General features: G+C 42.4%; 2 protein-coding genes across 2 annotated transcripts in view; both read left to right on the forward strand.

The window, feature by feature from the left end:
• Positions 1-4,798, forward strand: part of LOC118323291 — a gene marked incomplete at its 5' end in the record, with an annotated part of 5,360 nt that extends 562 nt beyond the window's left edge. The window contains 9 exon segments of the mRNA XM_035655232.1: positions 585-643; positions 820-1,074; positions 1,162-1,405; positions 1,491-1,544; positions 1,629-1,707; positions 1,903-2,050; positions 3,002-3,094; positions 3,948-4,141; positions 4,277-4,798. Coding sequence (XP_035511125.1) covers positions 585-643; positions 820-1,074; positions 1,162-1,405; positions 1,491-1,544; positions 1,629-1,707; positions 1,903-2,050; positions 3,002-3,094; positions 3,948-4,141; positions 4,277-4,426 — 1,276 coding nt within the window. The 3' untranslated portion in view covers positions 4,427-4,798.
• A 3,797-nt stretch (positions 4,799-8,595) lies between these two features.
• On the forward strand, positions 8,596-12,071 carry LOC118322943. Its single transcript, XM_035654810.1, has 2 exons — positions 8,596-8,670; positions 8,809-12,071. The coding sequence occupies exons 1-2, from the start codon at positions 8,600-8,602 to the stop codon at positions 9,275-9,277; spliced, it is 540 nt and encodes a 179-aa protein (XP_035510703.1). The 5' UTR covers positions 8,596-8,599; the 3' UTR covers positions 9,278-12,071.
• The last annotated feature ends 3,901 nt before the right edge of the window (positions 12,072-15,972 follow it).

Raw genomic sequence — 15,972 nt, forward strand, 5'->3', positions numbered from 1 at the left:
GAGATCCTGGGTTCGAATCCCAGCAGTGCCTTTTCTAGCACTCAAAAGTTTGTCTTCCTCCATTGAAGAACACAGAGAGAAATGTTTGTACATGAGCGAGAGGCACTGTATAGATACAAAGGCATGTTGATGTCGACTGTAGCTCTAGTATTATAAACCAATACTCAACTGTATAAGGTACAGCTCAGTACATATCTTGGTCACAGTTCTTTAATAACCAAATGTACAGGATCTTTATCAGAAATTTAAATATGAGTATCAATATATCATTGCATAAAATTTCTAAACGGTCAAAAAATTGTATTGGCCTTTAAAAAACACTATTATTTGGGATATGTGGTAAACTGCTTGTGTGTAGATAATACGTTTAAATAATGATAAGTAGTCTAACAAAACCACAAGTTTCCTATAAAATTGCAACTTGAAATTTGCTTGTTAACACTGATAGACACATTTTAAATTAGTGTAGCATGTAGGTTGTGCAAATATAATTTACTATTATATATGATTGTTGCCTAAGTTTGCTTAAAACTGCTCCTCTTGTTTAATTTGAGTGTGTAGTCACATTAAGTCTTTTTCCACAGAACACCACAACTAAACACAGGCTCCGAGGAGACAGACTGTGCAGAAGCTGCTGCTACAGGTAATCACTTGTAGCATATGAAAAATTATAATTTTAGAGTGTTCTTAAATTCTTATGTGTTAACTACTTTATGTTACCATTTTAGCCTGGCCTCGCTTGTAAAGAGACTCTCAGGTTAAATAGTAAAATAACTAAATTGTAACTACATGTTTGCATGCTGCTGTCTTCAAACACAGATGCTTCACCAGGAGAGAAAGAAGATATAGAATTGCTTGAGCAAGCCCTGGAGAAAGCCCTTCGGGTCCGCACTGGCACAGGACCTTCTAAAAAAGACATAAACAAACAATCTGCACCTCGAAAGGAACCTAGCACTACAATTGTCACATCCAAAGAGGGAAACCAGGTATCTGCAGCTTCTAAAGGAAATCAGACCACCACCAGATCTACCTTAAAATCTGCCAGTCTAGGCAGAAAAGAGCACAAAAAGCCTGGTATGTAATCCTCAGATAGCTACAATCCTGCACAGTGTAAAACCACATTTAATAGAAGCATAATCCAGAACTGTCTTGTCTCTTTAGCTGGGATTGTGCATCACCAGGCAGCAAGAAAATCACAGCAAACAGTCTCAGCGTCCGGCGCTCTTGATCCGGGTCAGTTACACACCTCAACCCTCCACTCGAAAAACAAGACTATTAGAAGCAACGTGCTGAGTGGCAATGACCTTGTCAAAGCTGCAGCAATCTCCACACCTTCTTCAAATAGCACAGTGCCTGTATCACATACAGAGGAGTGTGGAGCTCACAGTTTACCTCGACAGAACGGGTATGTTTTTACACAGCTGACACCGTGCTAAACATTTGTTTTCTGTGCTATTATAACCGTTCTGTTTGCTTACGCTTTATGGCAGGATAGCTTCTGATCAGACAGCGAAATGGAAATCTCTTCGGAGCAAGCAGAACAGGTGACCCAAATCAGTTCAAATTCAACATTTTCCAACTGATTCTACAGTTTCTGTTTGGGCACTAAGTTTCCTTTACTGTGTTAGGTTATGGGACAAAGTTGTTGCCCTACAAAGGAAGCCTGCGCCTGGGAGGAGTCACTTCATGGAGAGAATGAGAGCTATGGTATCCTTCCTTTTTCTAGTGGAGCTCGTCAAAATGGGCTGGGAAGCCTCAGACATGTTTTCCATATTGTGTGTGGAAATATACTCTAGCATCAGTTTAGTTTGAACTCCACTGACTATATCTCTGAACAAATTTGGTTTAATAGTCTGATACCCAGCGCGTCATGCTTGACCCTGTCTCTCTGACCCTTTTTAGTTCCCCAAGGATTGGCCCTCGTGTGGTAGCCCAGACCAGACGAGGGCTCTGGTCGACAGACTGACTCACCGAGAGCATGACCTTCCCCAGCACTGCCAGACAGAGGAGCTTCTGGCCAAACAGACCCCAGAAGCAGACGCAGAGATGGGTAAAAGCCTGCCCAGAATTACACATACCGACACAGAAAAATTCAGAGTGAAGGAATGAGTAGAAATTGAGAGACACTGGTGACACAAGTGTGTGGGTGACAGAATGATAATTTGGGAAGAAACTGCACAGGGAGTTGGCAGGAAGTGACTTTCTGAAAGCTATTTAGACTGATATATCAGTGTGGAGCCTTCCCTCTGCCAATCATGCTCAGGAACTTGGAATGAGCAGTTAAGATTTTACACTTTACTGCTAACACGAGACTAATTAACACATTGCAATTAAACAAAACAACTCCACTATCTCCTTTAATAATGTTTTTTAGGTTGTCTGTCCTGTTCTTGTAAAGTCATTATCTTAGGAACGCCTCGAGGCAGTTTCACACGTCCACATGTGCTCGAGGATGAACAGATTAGATTTTGGTGGTCAAAGGTCAACGGCACTGTCATATCACAAAACACGCCTTTGGCCATAACTCAATATTTGCATATTTCACAATTAGTCCGACACTGAATTGGGGACACCTTAACCTAAAGGTCAATGTGACGTCAAAAATGATTTTTAGGAGTTGGCCGATTCCAGATTTCACAAACACGCTGACTAGGGCGACACGATGAGTAAACAATAATGGGCTTTCATCTTCCAATCTCATCCATTCTGCCTTTTCGAGCTTCATTAGAATCACGGGACTGGAAACGACGTAATGGTGCGCGCCTAGCTAATCGTGATTCTGAGAGGCTTTCCATCTAAAAATGCCAGGAGAAAACAAAAGAAATGCATGTTGTATAGCGACATTTAAGAATCCGTCTTTACATATTAATGAAGTACACGTGTATCTATTTAGCCAATACATCTATGATAATATTTCATTAATTAAAACTGTATATTCACTGAAATCATACATCAGAGTATCAATATAGGGATAACCATTTATTTATGTATTTCTTTACAGGTGGTAAGGAAAAGTATGACTCCTGTCTGACAGGTGAAAGTTTGCCGATGACAGCAGCAGAGCTCCAGAACTTTGCAGAGCAAGTGAAACAAGGTAGGAAATAATCCTGTTTCACCATAACACAACCTACCTTTTCAAACCATGCGCTAAAAGAAGTACATGTCACCGTGGTTATATGACGGTGGTCATGAGCGGAAACAAATACATTATTAAAATAATTTACTCCACAGCACACTTTCATAATAAAGAGGACATTGGGGGAGAAACCGTGACCCTGTGTCTGACTCTGATTACCCAGCTGTGTTTGAATTATCATGTCTGGGTGTCAGGGTATCGCTCATTACAGTATGTAACATGGTATAATTTCCATTACCTCCAACGATACAATTATCATGAAGCCGAATGCCCAGAGATTTTCCATTCACACCGCTCAAATGACCGTATCACCTTCAGGGAGGGAGTTTTGTTTATGTTTACCAGTTATAGCTCCAGTGCAGCACAAGTATGCTGCTGAAGCCAGCGTGATAGAGAAGTTTCCAGTAATTGCGAACTCCCTGCCTAGCCCACACACATCCATCTGGTGCTGTGACCATATGTGTCCAATCTAGCACCTCACATCCACACTTCAGCAAGGGATGTATTGTTTATTGCATTTTAACAACATTTGACAAAAGATTGTGATGGATGTAGTGTGCTAACGAGCTAATGCAGCCCCTCCATCTTGGTGTATGGAAAATGAAAACAGAGCTGCAGTGAAACCTCAGTGCCAGATCAGTACTTTCCTTGGCCTCGACAGATCCCCCTCCCTGTGACGGTGGGGTTTTAAACGCGTCTATCCTGACGCGGCTAGGCGAGGACCCAGCTATTTAAAGCTGAGGCAGCAGAGCAGAAAAACGTTTTAGGGTACGGTTGCTCACGCTCTAAAAATAACCATATTTTCCATCAGAGTGGGAAGCATGGGATCGATGGAGGCCGGAGGGAGGTTGTCTTTGCCCCACTGGGGCAAATGGTGTGTGGGGCGATGGGATGATTGTACCCCTGCCCCCGACTGTAACCTACACAACAGAGGCAGAGCTCCGAGAGCTGGAGAATCTGAGGATGAGGGTGGCACTGCTGCAGCAGGACATATACCTAGAGCAGGTAAGGGCTGTGCACCTGGTAAAGCAACAGTTCATCAGCTTCCTAATTGTGCTAATTGATTTGATGTGTGTTTAGTTGAGTAGTCAGTAACAACTAAGAAATAACGTGCTGACAGTCTCTTCCTCTATGTGAAAGGCTCTGTTGGAGAAGCTGTTCCCCCAGCTTTCGTCTGTCGTACCTGGGCCTGGATGTCCAAACATCACTGTGCTGAGAGATGTGTACTCCCTGCTGGGGGAAGGAGGGGAGCGTTTCCCTGCCATAGTCCAGGATTCTGAGCCTGACTGACAGAGCATTTTACACCAACTTACCAGTTTATAAAGTACTCTGTCCACCCCCATTCTCACACACAAGAGAAACACAATGCAATCCAGGGCAACACCAGTTGAATCATAACCCTCTGACACTGTCAAGTGTATTATAAAACTCAAATGTAAATAATATTGGATTGACTGAGCTGGTGTACCTAATAACTAAGTAACTTAACGTATATAATCCTTGAATCAAGAATCGAGATGATTATTATATGTTTATTTTTAGAGTGCTGTGACTGTATTTATTCAGTGTCTGATGCCATGTAATGTATGATGTAAAAAACAAGATAGTGATTGTTTATCATTTTTCTTGAATGTTGTTAATAAATGTGAAGTGCTGTAGTTACATTTTTGGTGTTGTCCTATGAAAACCAAATGTCTCCAAATCGTTAGCTTTTGTAAGAACTAAAAAAAGACCCTCACTTCAATATTTCTCAGATAATCCAGTTGGTTTATTAAATTGTTTATTTAGTATTTAGCAGAAGAATGTTCTCAGCCCATAAAGGGACACACCCTTTAGATTATCTGAAATATTAAAAACCACCAAATTTGGAGAGATAGGAACAGATGAAGGGAGACAGGAAATGGGTGATAAAGAAGGGATGACCTGCAGTAAAGGGCCTTGGGCTTGAATTGAAACCAGGCCACCGTGCTAAGGACTTGGCCTTAGTACGTGGTGCGTGCTACTGGGGCACCCTCATGGTTTTCGCTGGACAGCAACGATTTATAAATGTTTACATAAATCTATACGATATCACATTTACTACATGATATCAGCATGGCAATTACATTTCACAATCTGGACATTTGTAAATCCATGTGATCTTAAATCTTAAATAAGCATTCAACAGCTTAAATTAAATATGTATATATTGTATATTTAATAACCATACCTAGAGTAAAGTGTAATGGACTTAACCTGGAGTCAGTATTGGAGCTCACTGATTGTACCAGCAGGTGGCACTCAACTCACAGAAGAAGTGACCACGTAACACACTGGCAGGTGATTAATGTCAGTCGCTTGTTTAGCTATTCCTGTTTCATCAAAAGCAATCAATTGTCAGTTGGATTTAATCTGTGACCTGGAATTACGTGGGGAAATAAGACTAGTGTTCATAAAATACAAACAAGTAATGGCTAGCTGGTGTGTGGATTTCAGTGGAACATTGGTTTCTCATCCTATTTTAATCCTGTGTTTTAATGAAAGCAGCAGGGACGCCATGACTTTAGGCTCAGCCTCCATGTGTTCCAGTTTCTTCCCACTGTCCGGCAAATCAGAGTTTCTGAGGAGCTCAAAATGTGAATGTGCTTGTTGGCCATGAGATGGACCTGCAACAAGCCCTATAAACCCCCATACTCATACATATTGTTTCTCTATACGATGTGTTTGATTTCCATCCTGGGCTTTTGAAATCTGGCATACACTGAATGATGAATAACGCCTATGGAGCCAATACTATGTCTCTGATCTGAGAAAACTGGATATCGTGGTTCTGATGTGATCTGAGGGCGTATGTGAGATGCAGGAGGGCTGAGAGAGGCCTAAAAGGCCCGTGCCCACAGATGACGTGTGGATGGCACGGGCTGTGCCAGACTGGGCGACAGGTGGCGCTGGGTTCACACAGCGGGACGTGGGTGTTTGAGCCCTGCTGCACCAATCCTTATCTACACACATACGCAGGGACATGCACACCCAAAGCCGGCTGAGTCACAAAGACGGTGCGCTTGGGGGCCTGGCTTCAAGCTGGAAATGGCATGTTTCCCTGAGGAGAGGAATAAAAGATTATAAAAGGGAGAGAAATATTTCAGCTTGTTCGTTCCCTGTGTTTAAAAAACAACAGGCCCACAAACGCTGAAGCAACTTATGGCTTAAATCAGAAATACACCCACAAATGTTCACAAGATCTCCTCTTTACCAGCACCAGAAGTGTCTCACCATATGTGGATTGCAGCCAAGTCTTCTGTACGGGACTGTAGCAATGTGCTGCAGGCTTCTGGTCCACCCATACAGTCTTGGATCAGTTTGTGTGAAGGGAGTAAAGTAGGAGGCAGGGAAGCATCCTTGAGAGCACGTCAACACTACACACAGGTCCCAGAGGGAGTGGCGCCTACGCAACTCAGCCTTCCTGTGACCTGCATACATCAGCTGCTGCCTGGTTCTGGCTGTCACCAGTAGAGCTCTTTCACTCCCACCACCATGGCCTGGCCCTGCCCAGGTTACCCATGTCTCACGGCTTTGTCCCATGTTTTCTATTCCAAGGAAACTTTACTTTCCATGGAAGAAGCTTCATTTTGTTTCCAATGTCACAAAAACTCTCACACAGAGGACAGAGTTGAATAGTCCTTTCTTTTTAGCACACATTCCTTCCTACTTGTTCACTTTTTTCACCCTTTTCATTTTTTTTTAGCCTCAGTCCAATGAGGTGCTAGAGTTCAAGTACAAATCCACAGAAACCGAACAGTGCTACCAAGAATCCACTTCGCTCCTTCAAATGCCCATTGCTATTGAACATCTCTTTTCTCCTGCACCCCGCCCCTCACAAACACATTCCTCACTTTCCCTCTTTTACTCCTCTTTTGCTCGTCTACAGCTCTCTTGCCGATTGAGCTACAGCAGAGATCGTTAAGTCGTTGTGATCATCAACTAGACTGCATTAGGGTTTATTATTTGATTTCGCCCACCATTCAGCCGCTCTAAGCCAGCTTCCTCCGTCAAGTTGAATTTTTCTGTCAAGACCAAGAATAAAGCGTCTAAACTAAAAGCAGTTGTCCTGTGGAGACTGAGGCATGTTTGGCTTTTATATGAGAATATTAGGTATCTCTTAATCTAATAATGTCTGCCTTGTGGGCATTAAAGAGCAGGAATCTTTTGATCTAATTATGAGGAGAACAACTGTTGTTAAGCTGAAGTCTCTTTTACAAACGCATAGAGATGTTTTTAAACCCATAATTAAATGGTTGCTGCTCACCCACATATCTTCTCTTTAGATTCTCAAGATGTAATGGACTGTAAAGTTTCAAGAGATTACTTTTTAAGACATATAGTGGGGGTCAAATCATTTTTGGGACATGATTTTATGCATGGCAATGGTGCCTATTGTCTCATCACACATCCTTTAAACACACATAGCCATTGTTTGTTTCCCCTGTAACTGAGGTAACAGTACACATGAATTCCAATGCTATTCAGCAACAAATTCCCATAATCAATATTCAGTTCACAGTTCATTTTTAAAAAGCTTTGAAAGAAAAAAGAAGATACAATGTTGCCAAAGTAGATCCAGTAATGCCTGAGATAACAACATAGACATTTAGCTGTGCACACACATTTATCCTTCCCTAACGTAGCTTTTCAGATGTGGAGGAGTGAGATTAGCAAGTTCAGGAGAAGAAAGCTGTCTGGATTGATTTTATTTTTATGGAAGAGAGTGACGCGCATACTGGAGGATTAACTACTACTAGGTTGCCTTTCATTCAGAAAGGACTGATACCAGCAGTATGTGTAGGTGGCAAAGGAGTGGGGGCTGCCCGTGTTTTTCTGTCGTATGTGGGCATGCACATTAGTGTATTTACACTTTCATCATAGAGGCACTATATATTTGATGTCCTCCTACAAATCGCTGTCCTCAGGTGCCTGCATGCACATGAAAGAAGGACGGTTTAGCTGGTTGTAGGATTTGTGTTGGCTGTCCATGTCCAGTGTGCGATGTGAACACCATTACTGTATAATTGCCACAATGAGGTGACACATCTGTGCTGTTAGAGTGTGGGGTGAGATTCCCCTTCCCCCAGCAAGTATATGCAAAACGGAGCTTTCCAGGGGGGGAATCCCCTTTCTCCTCTGATTTCCAGTCAGCAGTTGGTTTCTGTATTCCCGAGGAGGGGCCTTTGTACTGCAGGAAAACAAAAAAAAAAGACTGCAATTGAGAGGCAGTGATGAGGAGATGAAGAAAAGAGGGAGCAGTTAACTCTACTCCCCTCCCCCTTCCTGTGTTTCGTCAATCCCTATTCTGTTTGCTTCAATGTTTGACGTCACAGAAGAGGAGGCCAATCAAAGCGCTTGGACTTCCCCGTTTTTCTACCCTAGCTCCTCCCCTTTCCATGGTCCCTTATATATCCCCCACCACTACATTCAGCAGAGTGTACAATGTGCTGCCACAGAGCCAGCAGGCAGTTTACAGAGAAACAGCCAGAGAGGGAGGGAGAGAAGGGGAAAGTGTGAGTGGATTTCAGCGCTGACTTAGAAGCCTTCATCTGACACGCTCCAGCTATTCCTGCTCAAGTCATTTCTCCGGTCTCATATAGACCTCCTTCCTCTCTTTTTCTGCCTTTCTCTATTTCTTTCTGTGTCTCCAGGCTAGAACTGACTACAGACGGGATCCAAGAGGCCAACGCTGCAGCCTGGTCTCAGGATCCACTGGCCCACACCACCAGGATGGGCTGTACAACGGGCCACCTGGCTTGCCAAACCCAGCCCCAAAACAACTCGGGGCAGGAGGGTCAGTCCCTGGAGGCCGGTGGTGCCAAAGTGCCTGAGGTGCTCTCCTCTCTGGAACGTCTGTCGCAGGCCACGGGGGGCATGGAAAAGTCCTGGTACCGCTGCATCTTTCCCTTTGGAATCATCTCTTTGGTGATTGGTATAGCAGGAACAGGTGTGACCTACACCTATAATGACCTGCCTCAGACTAAAGTGGTGTCGGTGGTGCTACTTGTCATGGGTCTTTTGCTGTTGTTCATGGCCACCGCCTGTTGGACTGTCCACAAGAAGAAGAGAAGGAAAAAGAAAGAGGGAGGCTCATTCACCTCTGAGCAGTGTCCCCTGTGAAGCACATGGGGAAAACAGTGATAGGACCTCGAAAGCAAAGACATACCCAGGGCTGGGAGCTCAAGGGTTGGCTGAAGAAGCCAAATCCATTCTATTCTTTATCACAGAGTTTGGTTCAGCTAACACAAGAGAGAACTTGGGCTGAGAAATCATAGAGAATGGAAGGACAGATAGACAGGACACTGGGGATCTGTTTAGTCTGTAAGGTTTGGACCATTTTGGATTGGCAAGGAGGGATCACCAATGCCTCACACGTTCTTTTATCATCAGACAGCAGGTGTCCAGTGTCAAAACAACCTCCGAGGAGACACACAAATATGCATTGCGTACTGCATGCATATTTACACGCACGGATACATGGCCCTCGCAGTCCTCACTCCCATATGCACTGGCAGTCACAGTGGGAGCTCGCGGAGACACCTAACACGCTATGCAGAGCTGCTGCTGGAGTCAATGCTAGCGTCACTAGGCACGTCAGTGACAGCATTCCTTCTCCCAGGACAGGTGACTCTCCAAGAGGCCAGAAGTGGGCCAAAGACGGCAACCTGATCCCCAGCCGAAAGAGCAGTGCACCCGCGTCAGTGGCCAGCGTCATTCACTCGTCCTGTGACACCGCAGCAATGTGTTAGGGGCTTTTTTTACGCAATGGGAGAGTGGAACTTGAGTCCAGCAGGATCTTACTGGCATCTGTGTGGACGATGAACTGGAGAGAGGGCAGAGGACCTGCTGGGGAAGAGGAAGGTGTTTGTTTGTGCTTAAATAAAGATTCTTTTGAACTAAGAGACTATTAGATCTTGGACTTCACTACTGAGGAACAAAAGATTTGCACAAATGGCCCCATGTCCATGCTTAGCAAGAGCAACTTTTAGTAAAGCAACATACTCTGAAAGGCCTTTTGTAGCTTCAGCTTCACATTACAAAGGAGTGGGGCATTGACGTTCTGGCTGACTGATTGCCCTCCTGTCAATATGCGAGCATTTACACCCAGCCTAGTGTCTTCGTGGGGCACCTTAACTTCACACAGGGCAAGCCAGGATTATTGAAGGACACTGCCCGAGGGGACATGCCACTGCAGGGACACTTTGACTGATCCTGCTCCCCTACGGCCCCTCCCGCTTGGTGCCTTGAGCAAGCACTCATGGAAAAAAGCTCTGTCGCATTCCCCCATTTCCATTTGAACCCCCGAGAATTGCCCCCCCTGTTCTCTCTCTCTTTACCCAGGCAGGGCTGTCCTCGTTCATCCCATATGCCTTTCTCAATCCTCCATGCCCAGTTTCTAACTTGAGCCCACTCATTTCAACAATTGTGATATAGTCCAGGAAGGAGTGTGTACAGCGCCTTTTGACACACAAGTTAAAACACACACATACACTTAAATGTAAGCCCCATAGTCCACATACATTTGACATTATCTTCCTGTGCCAAAGAAAGTGGATTATTTTCTCTCTCAGAGTAGAACGAATATTGAAATTGTCTGAAAATAGGATACAAGGCTGTTCTCTCATGAATACTGATTAATGTTTGTGCTCTAAGGGACTCTGGGGTTTCCCTTTCCTACACTTTTTCTTTCAGAGAGAATGAGCGAATGTAGCTGCGTTCAGCTCCACATCTGTGAATAGGTGCTTTCTGTTGGTGTGTGGTCTCACAGGATGGGACACACAATGGCATTTTATTCTTGTCTTAAATATTCTTGTTTATGTCACTGAATGTAGGGTGGAGAATGCGAAATCACTGAAGGAAAAAGTACATTGTACAGAATATGTAGAAATTGAAAGGAGTCTATACCGTGTGTCTCCATGTGAAAGACTGTATACTAGCACCCCTTTACCCTTGAGAACTATAATTGATCACTGTTGCATCGATTCTGGCTACCAGATTAGTGGCGCTTGTTGCTGAGTAAAATGTGTCTATGCATCCAGAGGTAGCAGTTAACATACAATGCCAAAGACTGACCTGAAGACCAGCTTGCCAATTACAAGGTTGCATTTGCCTGCCTGCTTCAATAGACATGCAATGGATCAGTCCTTTCTCGATTATATTTTTCAGCTTGCAGCATTTAGATGTTGTGTTGCATACTGATTGTCAGTCAAACTCTGTTAGTTTAAACAAAGGGAAGAAAGGGGAAATAAGTAGGCAATGGTGTAAGACAAAAGCAGAAACAGGGAATTCATTCCTTTCACTTTTATGTGAGAGTAGGGAGCGATCCCTGCGGGTTAGATTGGGATCAGCCATCCTGAACAGAGCAGTATTATTCTTAGGGGATATGATGCATTACTGGCAGCGTAAGTGAAAAGGCCAAGGCAATGCAGTGGTGTAGTCTGAGATGAGAGAATCCCCAGTATGACAGTGCATTAGTTTCTGACAATGACAACACTCCCACTTCTACTCTGCCCTGAATTTTGGCTTGTGTATCAATGCAATTTTCAAATGTATAAAACACATTTACTATGTAGTACATGGTGGTTGCATAGTTGTACTTGCTCATTTTCAAGCTATATTGTGCCAGGTGACCAGAATTTGTGTGTTAGAGATGTGAAGTGATTTCCCTTCTGCCTTCTTGAAAAATTAAAGGGAAAATCTACCTCTCTCTGCTGCAGGGGAATTATGTCCCTCACCCAGTAGACAGCCATGCTGTCCGCCTATGCTGTTTGTCACTCCAGTGAGTGACACAAAATATGTTTGTGTACCCTCTAATATTTGGTGCTGTATATATATGACTATTTTATATTTCTACTGTATATTTCTACTTATATGTACATTTTAATTGTTGTATTAAATAAATGTTAAGTGGACACTTTGTTGTGATGTTCAAGTTTATAGACTGAGGAGAAACTCCCCAAGCATTTATTATATGTAACTTTGTATTGAACTACTTTGCTTTGGGAGATTATTCAGAATCATCCAAAGGGTAGAGACGATGGTTCCTGATAAATCTGGGAGATCGTTTGGACAGGGCTAAAAATAGACTGGTAGATAGTATGGAATGGTCGACCACTGTTTTGACTATTTTGAACATTAGATTACAATTGCCACTCTGCTTAACCATTTACATAGATAACAAAAGCATAATTGGTTGACGAGACCACCTACGTTTCCTCTGTGCTTGGAATTTTTGCCACATGCTGCCCTGCCAGCTTGGATGACTTGGTCAGATACCCACAGACATGTGGGATCATTTGGTTGTTATGAAAACAACCAAAGGATACAGTCAGTATCAACCAAAATGAATGACACCCCCTACTGGCAAAATTATAAATAAGGCAAACCACCCTCACAGTGACAAAGATATTCTGTTTGTTAACATAAAGGCCTGTGAGTCTGGTAGAACCGCTCAGCCCATATATCTTTTCTCAAATAAGTTTTCAAATGTAACAGTCTAGGCCCAGAGACTCTTGTCAGATATATCAAAAGACAAGACAGTAACACCTAGTAACTAGGAGCATGGTGAATGGAAACTGCACATCATGGATCTAAATTTTGACAATCGGCTTTCCTCATAATGGGCTGACAGCACCAACTGCACCAACTAAAATCCAATTAATTCCAGATATAAAATATTTTACATAACAAAATGTAAAGTGTATAACATTGAGGAGAATCTATTGGCATAAATGGAATATAATATTCATAGGTAGGTTTTCAATAAGAATTGTATTTTCATTACCTTATAATGAGACATTTTTATCTCCAGAGGGAGCGGGTTCTATTGTACTTAGACTGCTATGTTTCTACAATAGCCCAGAACGGACAAACCAAACACTGGCTCTAGATAGGACCATTCGTGTTTTTCCCTGCCACCATAGTTTCACCGAAAGGCTCAGAAAGAAGGTGAGTGGTATTCAGTTGGTTGCAATCTGCAACTTCACCGTTGGATGCCACTAAATCCTACACTCTGGTCATTTAAGTGGTGGCTAAAAGCAAACCAGAGCTATACCCATTTTTAGCTAATTGTACTCTTAATTACCAAGGTGCATTGGTGCACTGTGGCATGTGTGTTTTATTGTGTTTCCATATCTATAGTGTATTGTTATTTTATGATACTGAAAGTTGTACTTAATTGGACTGTTGAAAATTATCTGTAGATATAAAACTCTGTGCAGCACATCAGTTTCATGCTCTGTATCTTAAATGGCGTCTTCCCTATCAAATAATTTAAAAATCATTCAGTGGTAACTGTGCTGGGAAACTGTGCTGTGGGTGTGGAGGGAACAGTGTTTAGTTCTGAATAAAGGGTGGGGAGGCCAGCAGGGGCAAAGTGCAGATGGGGTGGAAGTAGTCAGTTGGATTGCTAGGGTCAGCACAGATTACAGGAAACCAGATGGGAGCAACTCATCCGCCTTTCAATCTCCAGGACTTGGCTTCAGCGCTGTTTGTCTTTTATCATACTTTGAATTATACAAAACTGACATCAGTTTAAAATGCGATGCCAGAACGATTCAACAGGCAGCACAACATGACATTATGAAGTCTGGATATGAGCCATACTGGGGCCTGATGACTTTTCTTATGTTTTATTCAAATTCCTGATCAACAGCATCTGTGCAAAAGACAATTCTGTGTGTTTAATCAGTCACGGCCTGCTGTTGACTGATTATACTTTTGTGGTCGGAGTTTCATTTCAATTCTGCTTCAGAAATGACCACAGCTGTTTTGGTGACAGGTGTAAACAGAAATTGCACATGCCTGACAGTCAAATCAAATCACAAGCAAATGAAATTAAAAACGCAACGTAGGCATTGTAATAGAAACAAATGTGATGCAAAGCTATCTGATTTAATCAAAGACTTTACTAGAATAAATTACCACTGTCACTGAACACTGATCATTTGTAGACAAGCACGAATAGGAGACATTGCTATATACCGTCCAAGCATTTTTTTTTTCTGTCCCCCATGACTCACCCCTTCGACTTACTTGGCATCTTCTCCTTATTTTTCATTTCCTGTCTGTCTCTTTCTATTTCAAATGTCAGTCAACAAACCAGTGTTTCAGCCTATAAGAGCTGTCTGTCTGTATTTCATTCATTATTACCTTGTAGCATGAGGGAAGTTATTACAAAATGAACTGCTCAGGTGTGAAGGTATCGCCCTCCACTGTACTTCTCAGATCAAAGTCAATTAATTCCTGTGGGAGGCAGCATTTGTATAACGATCTTTTCCATTAAATTATACTAAGAAATAATGAATATCTTAGGAACAAAAATTATAGACTTGGTCCTCACAGTTTTACAGGCGCAGTCCGTATTGTTTTATCGCTATAATTATTTTTAATTTAGGTTAAATGCACCAACCGATTGCTTCTCCCTAGCAATTACTGGTCACTTAGTGTTTTACTGAGAAAATGGTTGAGAAGGGTTGGAGTTTCTATGGTAACAGTGACTGCATCCAATTGAGGATGTCACAGCCCCTGCCCTGTCCGAGGTCACCCAGCTTCTAGATAATTAGATCACACAACACCTCCAGTATGAACTGCAGAAGAATTAAATGCCTCAATGAACACAGAGCAAAAATAGCCTAATGTATTTTCTTTATTCACCATCACCAGTTTATAGAAGAGTAACAGATACAGAAGATACTGAGAATACTGAGAAGTGACTTGCCCCGTGTTTTTTGTGCGTACATAATATATTTGTTTTAAAGCATGTTCTACTCACCTTAAAGGTAGTTATTGAGTGGTAGAGGTAATGTTGAACACTAGCTCTTGAAGGCGATGATGAGATTGGGTGAACAGGTGATGTGCAGATCAATAGTGAGCCTGAAAGGAACAAATGATTACTACTGGTAGTGTACTCTGCTACTTTACGGCCCTCTTCAAAAGACCAGCAATCAAGAGGACACTATTCAGCCAAGAGAGAAGTAAATTTATTCACAATGGGGATCCAACACAATAGTCTTAATCATTGTAAGGCAGATGTGTCAGCGGCTGAACCACTTTATTAATTTACATCTCTGCTCACTCACACAAATATCGATGAATTAATAAGTTAGTAAGTGTGTGTGTGTGTGATGTGAAAAAGGACATGACAAGCGACATAATGATTTCTTATTGAGCTCCATTACAAGGACCAATCAATAATCTTGTTTGCTCCACCAGCGTCTTTCATTCTTTGCGCTTAACCATTGCTCACACATTCTTAGGTTTACTTTGGACTTCTCTTGATTAACCTATGATCCTACCAGTATAATTGAATATGTACCATGCTTCTGTATCCTGTGTCTCAGTCTGCAAATGTTTTTTTTTTCTGGGGTGCAACAGGTCAGACTCGAACTAATGGATGCTGCAGCAAGGACTCAGCCTTTTGGTACATGAGGGCACCACCTCTACCAGGTGAGCTATAAGGGCGCCCCCCAGTCTGTAAATGTTAACATGCATTTATCATGATATTACAATTTTCTTACTTAATCATGCTGAGCCAGATATACATTGGGATATTTCTCTACCTGAATATAGTACAGAAATACTATGTATATGTATTTTTTAATTTAGCCTATTTTTGGTCATGGTAAGATTCTGGAGATGAAATGCAATAATGTGGGCCAAGTGCGGTTTGGCATTGTGGGTTTCCTTCATCACAACTAATCTACTAAAGTATCATGATGCTGCAGTTTCAGTTGCATATAGTTACATCTAATTAATTGAGATTAAAGCTAATTAAGCCAAAGTACTTATGTACAACTGAACTATGAAGCATAAAA

This window comes from Morone saxatilis, unplaced genomic scaffold (genome assembly GCF_004916995.1).
Source record: "Morone saxatilis isolate NCDOM2014 unplaced genomic scaffold, NCSU_SB_2.0 Contig14, whole genome shotgun sequence".
Classification (NCBI taxonomy): Eukaryota; Metazoa; Chordata; class Actinopteri; family Moronidae; genus Morone; species Morone saxatilis.

What these genes read in the sequence shown, in the direction of transcription:
- LOC118322943 (XM_035654810.1), top strand. Translation starts at nt 8,600, where the DNA reads ATGTGCTGCCACAGAGCCAGCAGGCAGTTTACAGAGAAACAGCCAGAG. An exon ending in GAGGGAGAGAAGGGGAAAGT is followed by an intron (nt 8,671 to 8,808) that starts GTGAGTGGATTT and finishes CTGTGTCTCCAG; the next exon opens with GCTAGAACTGACTACAGACG.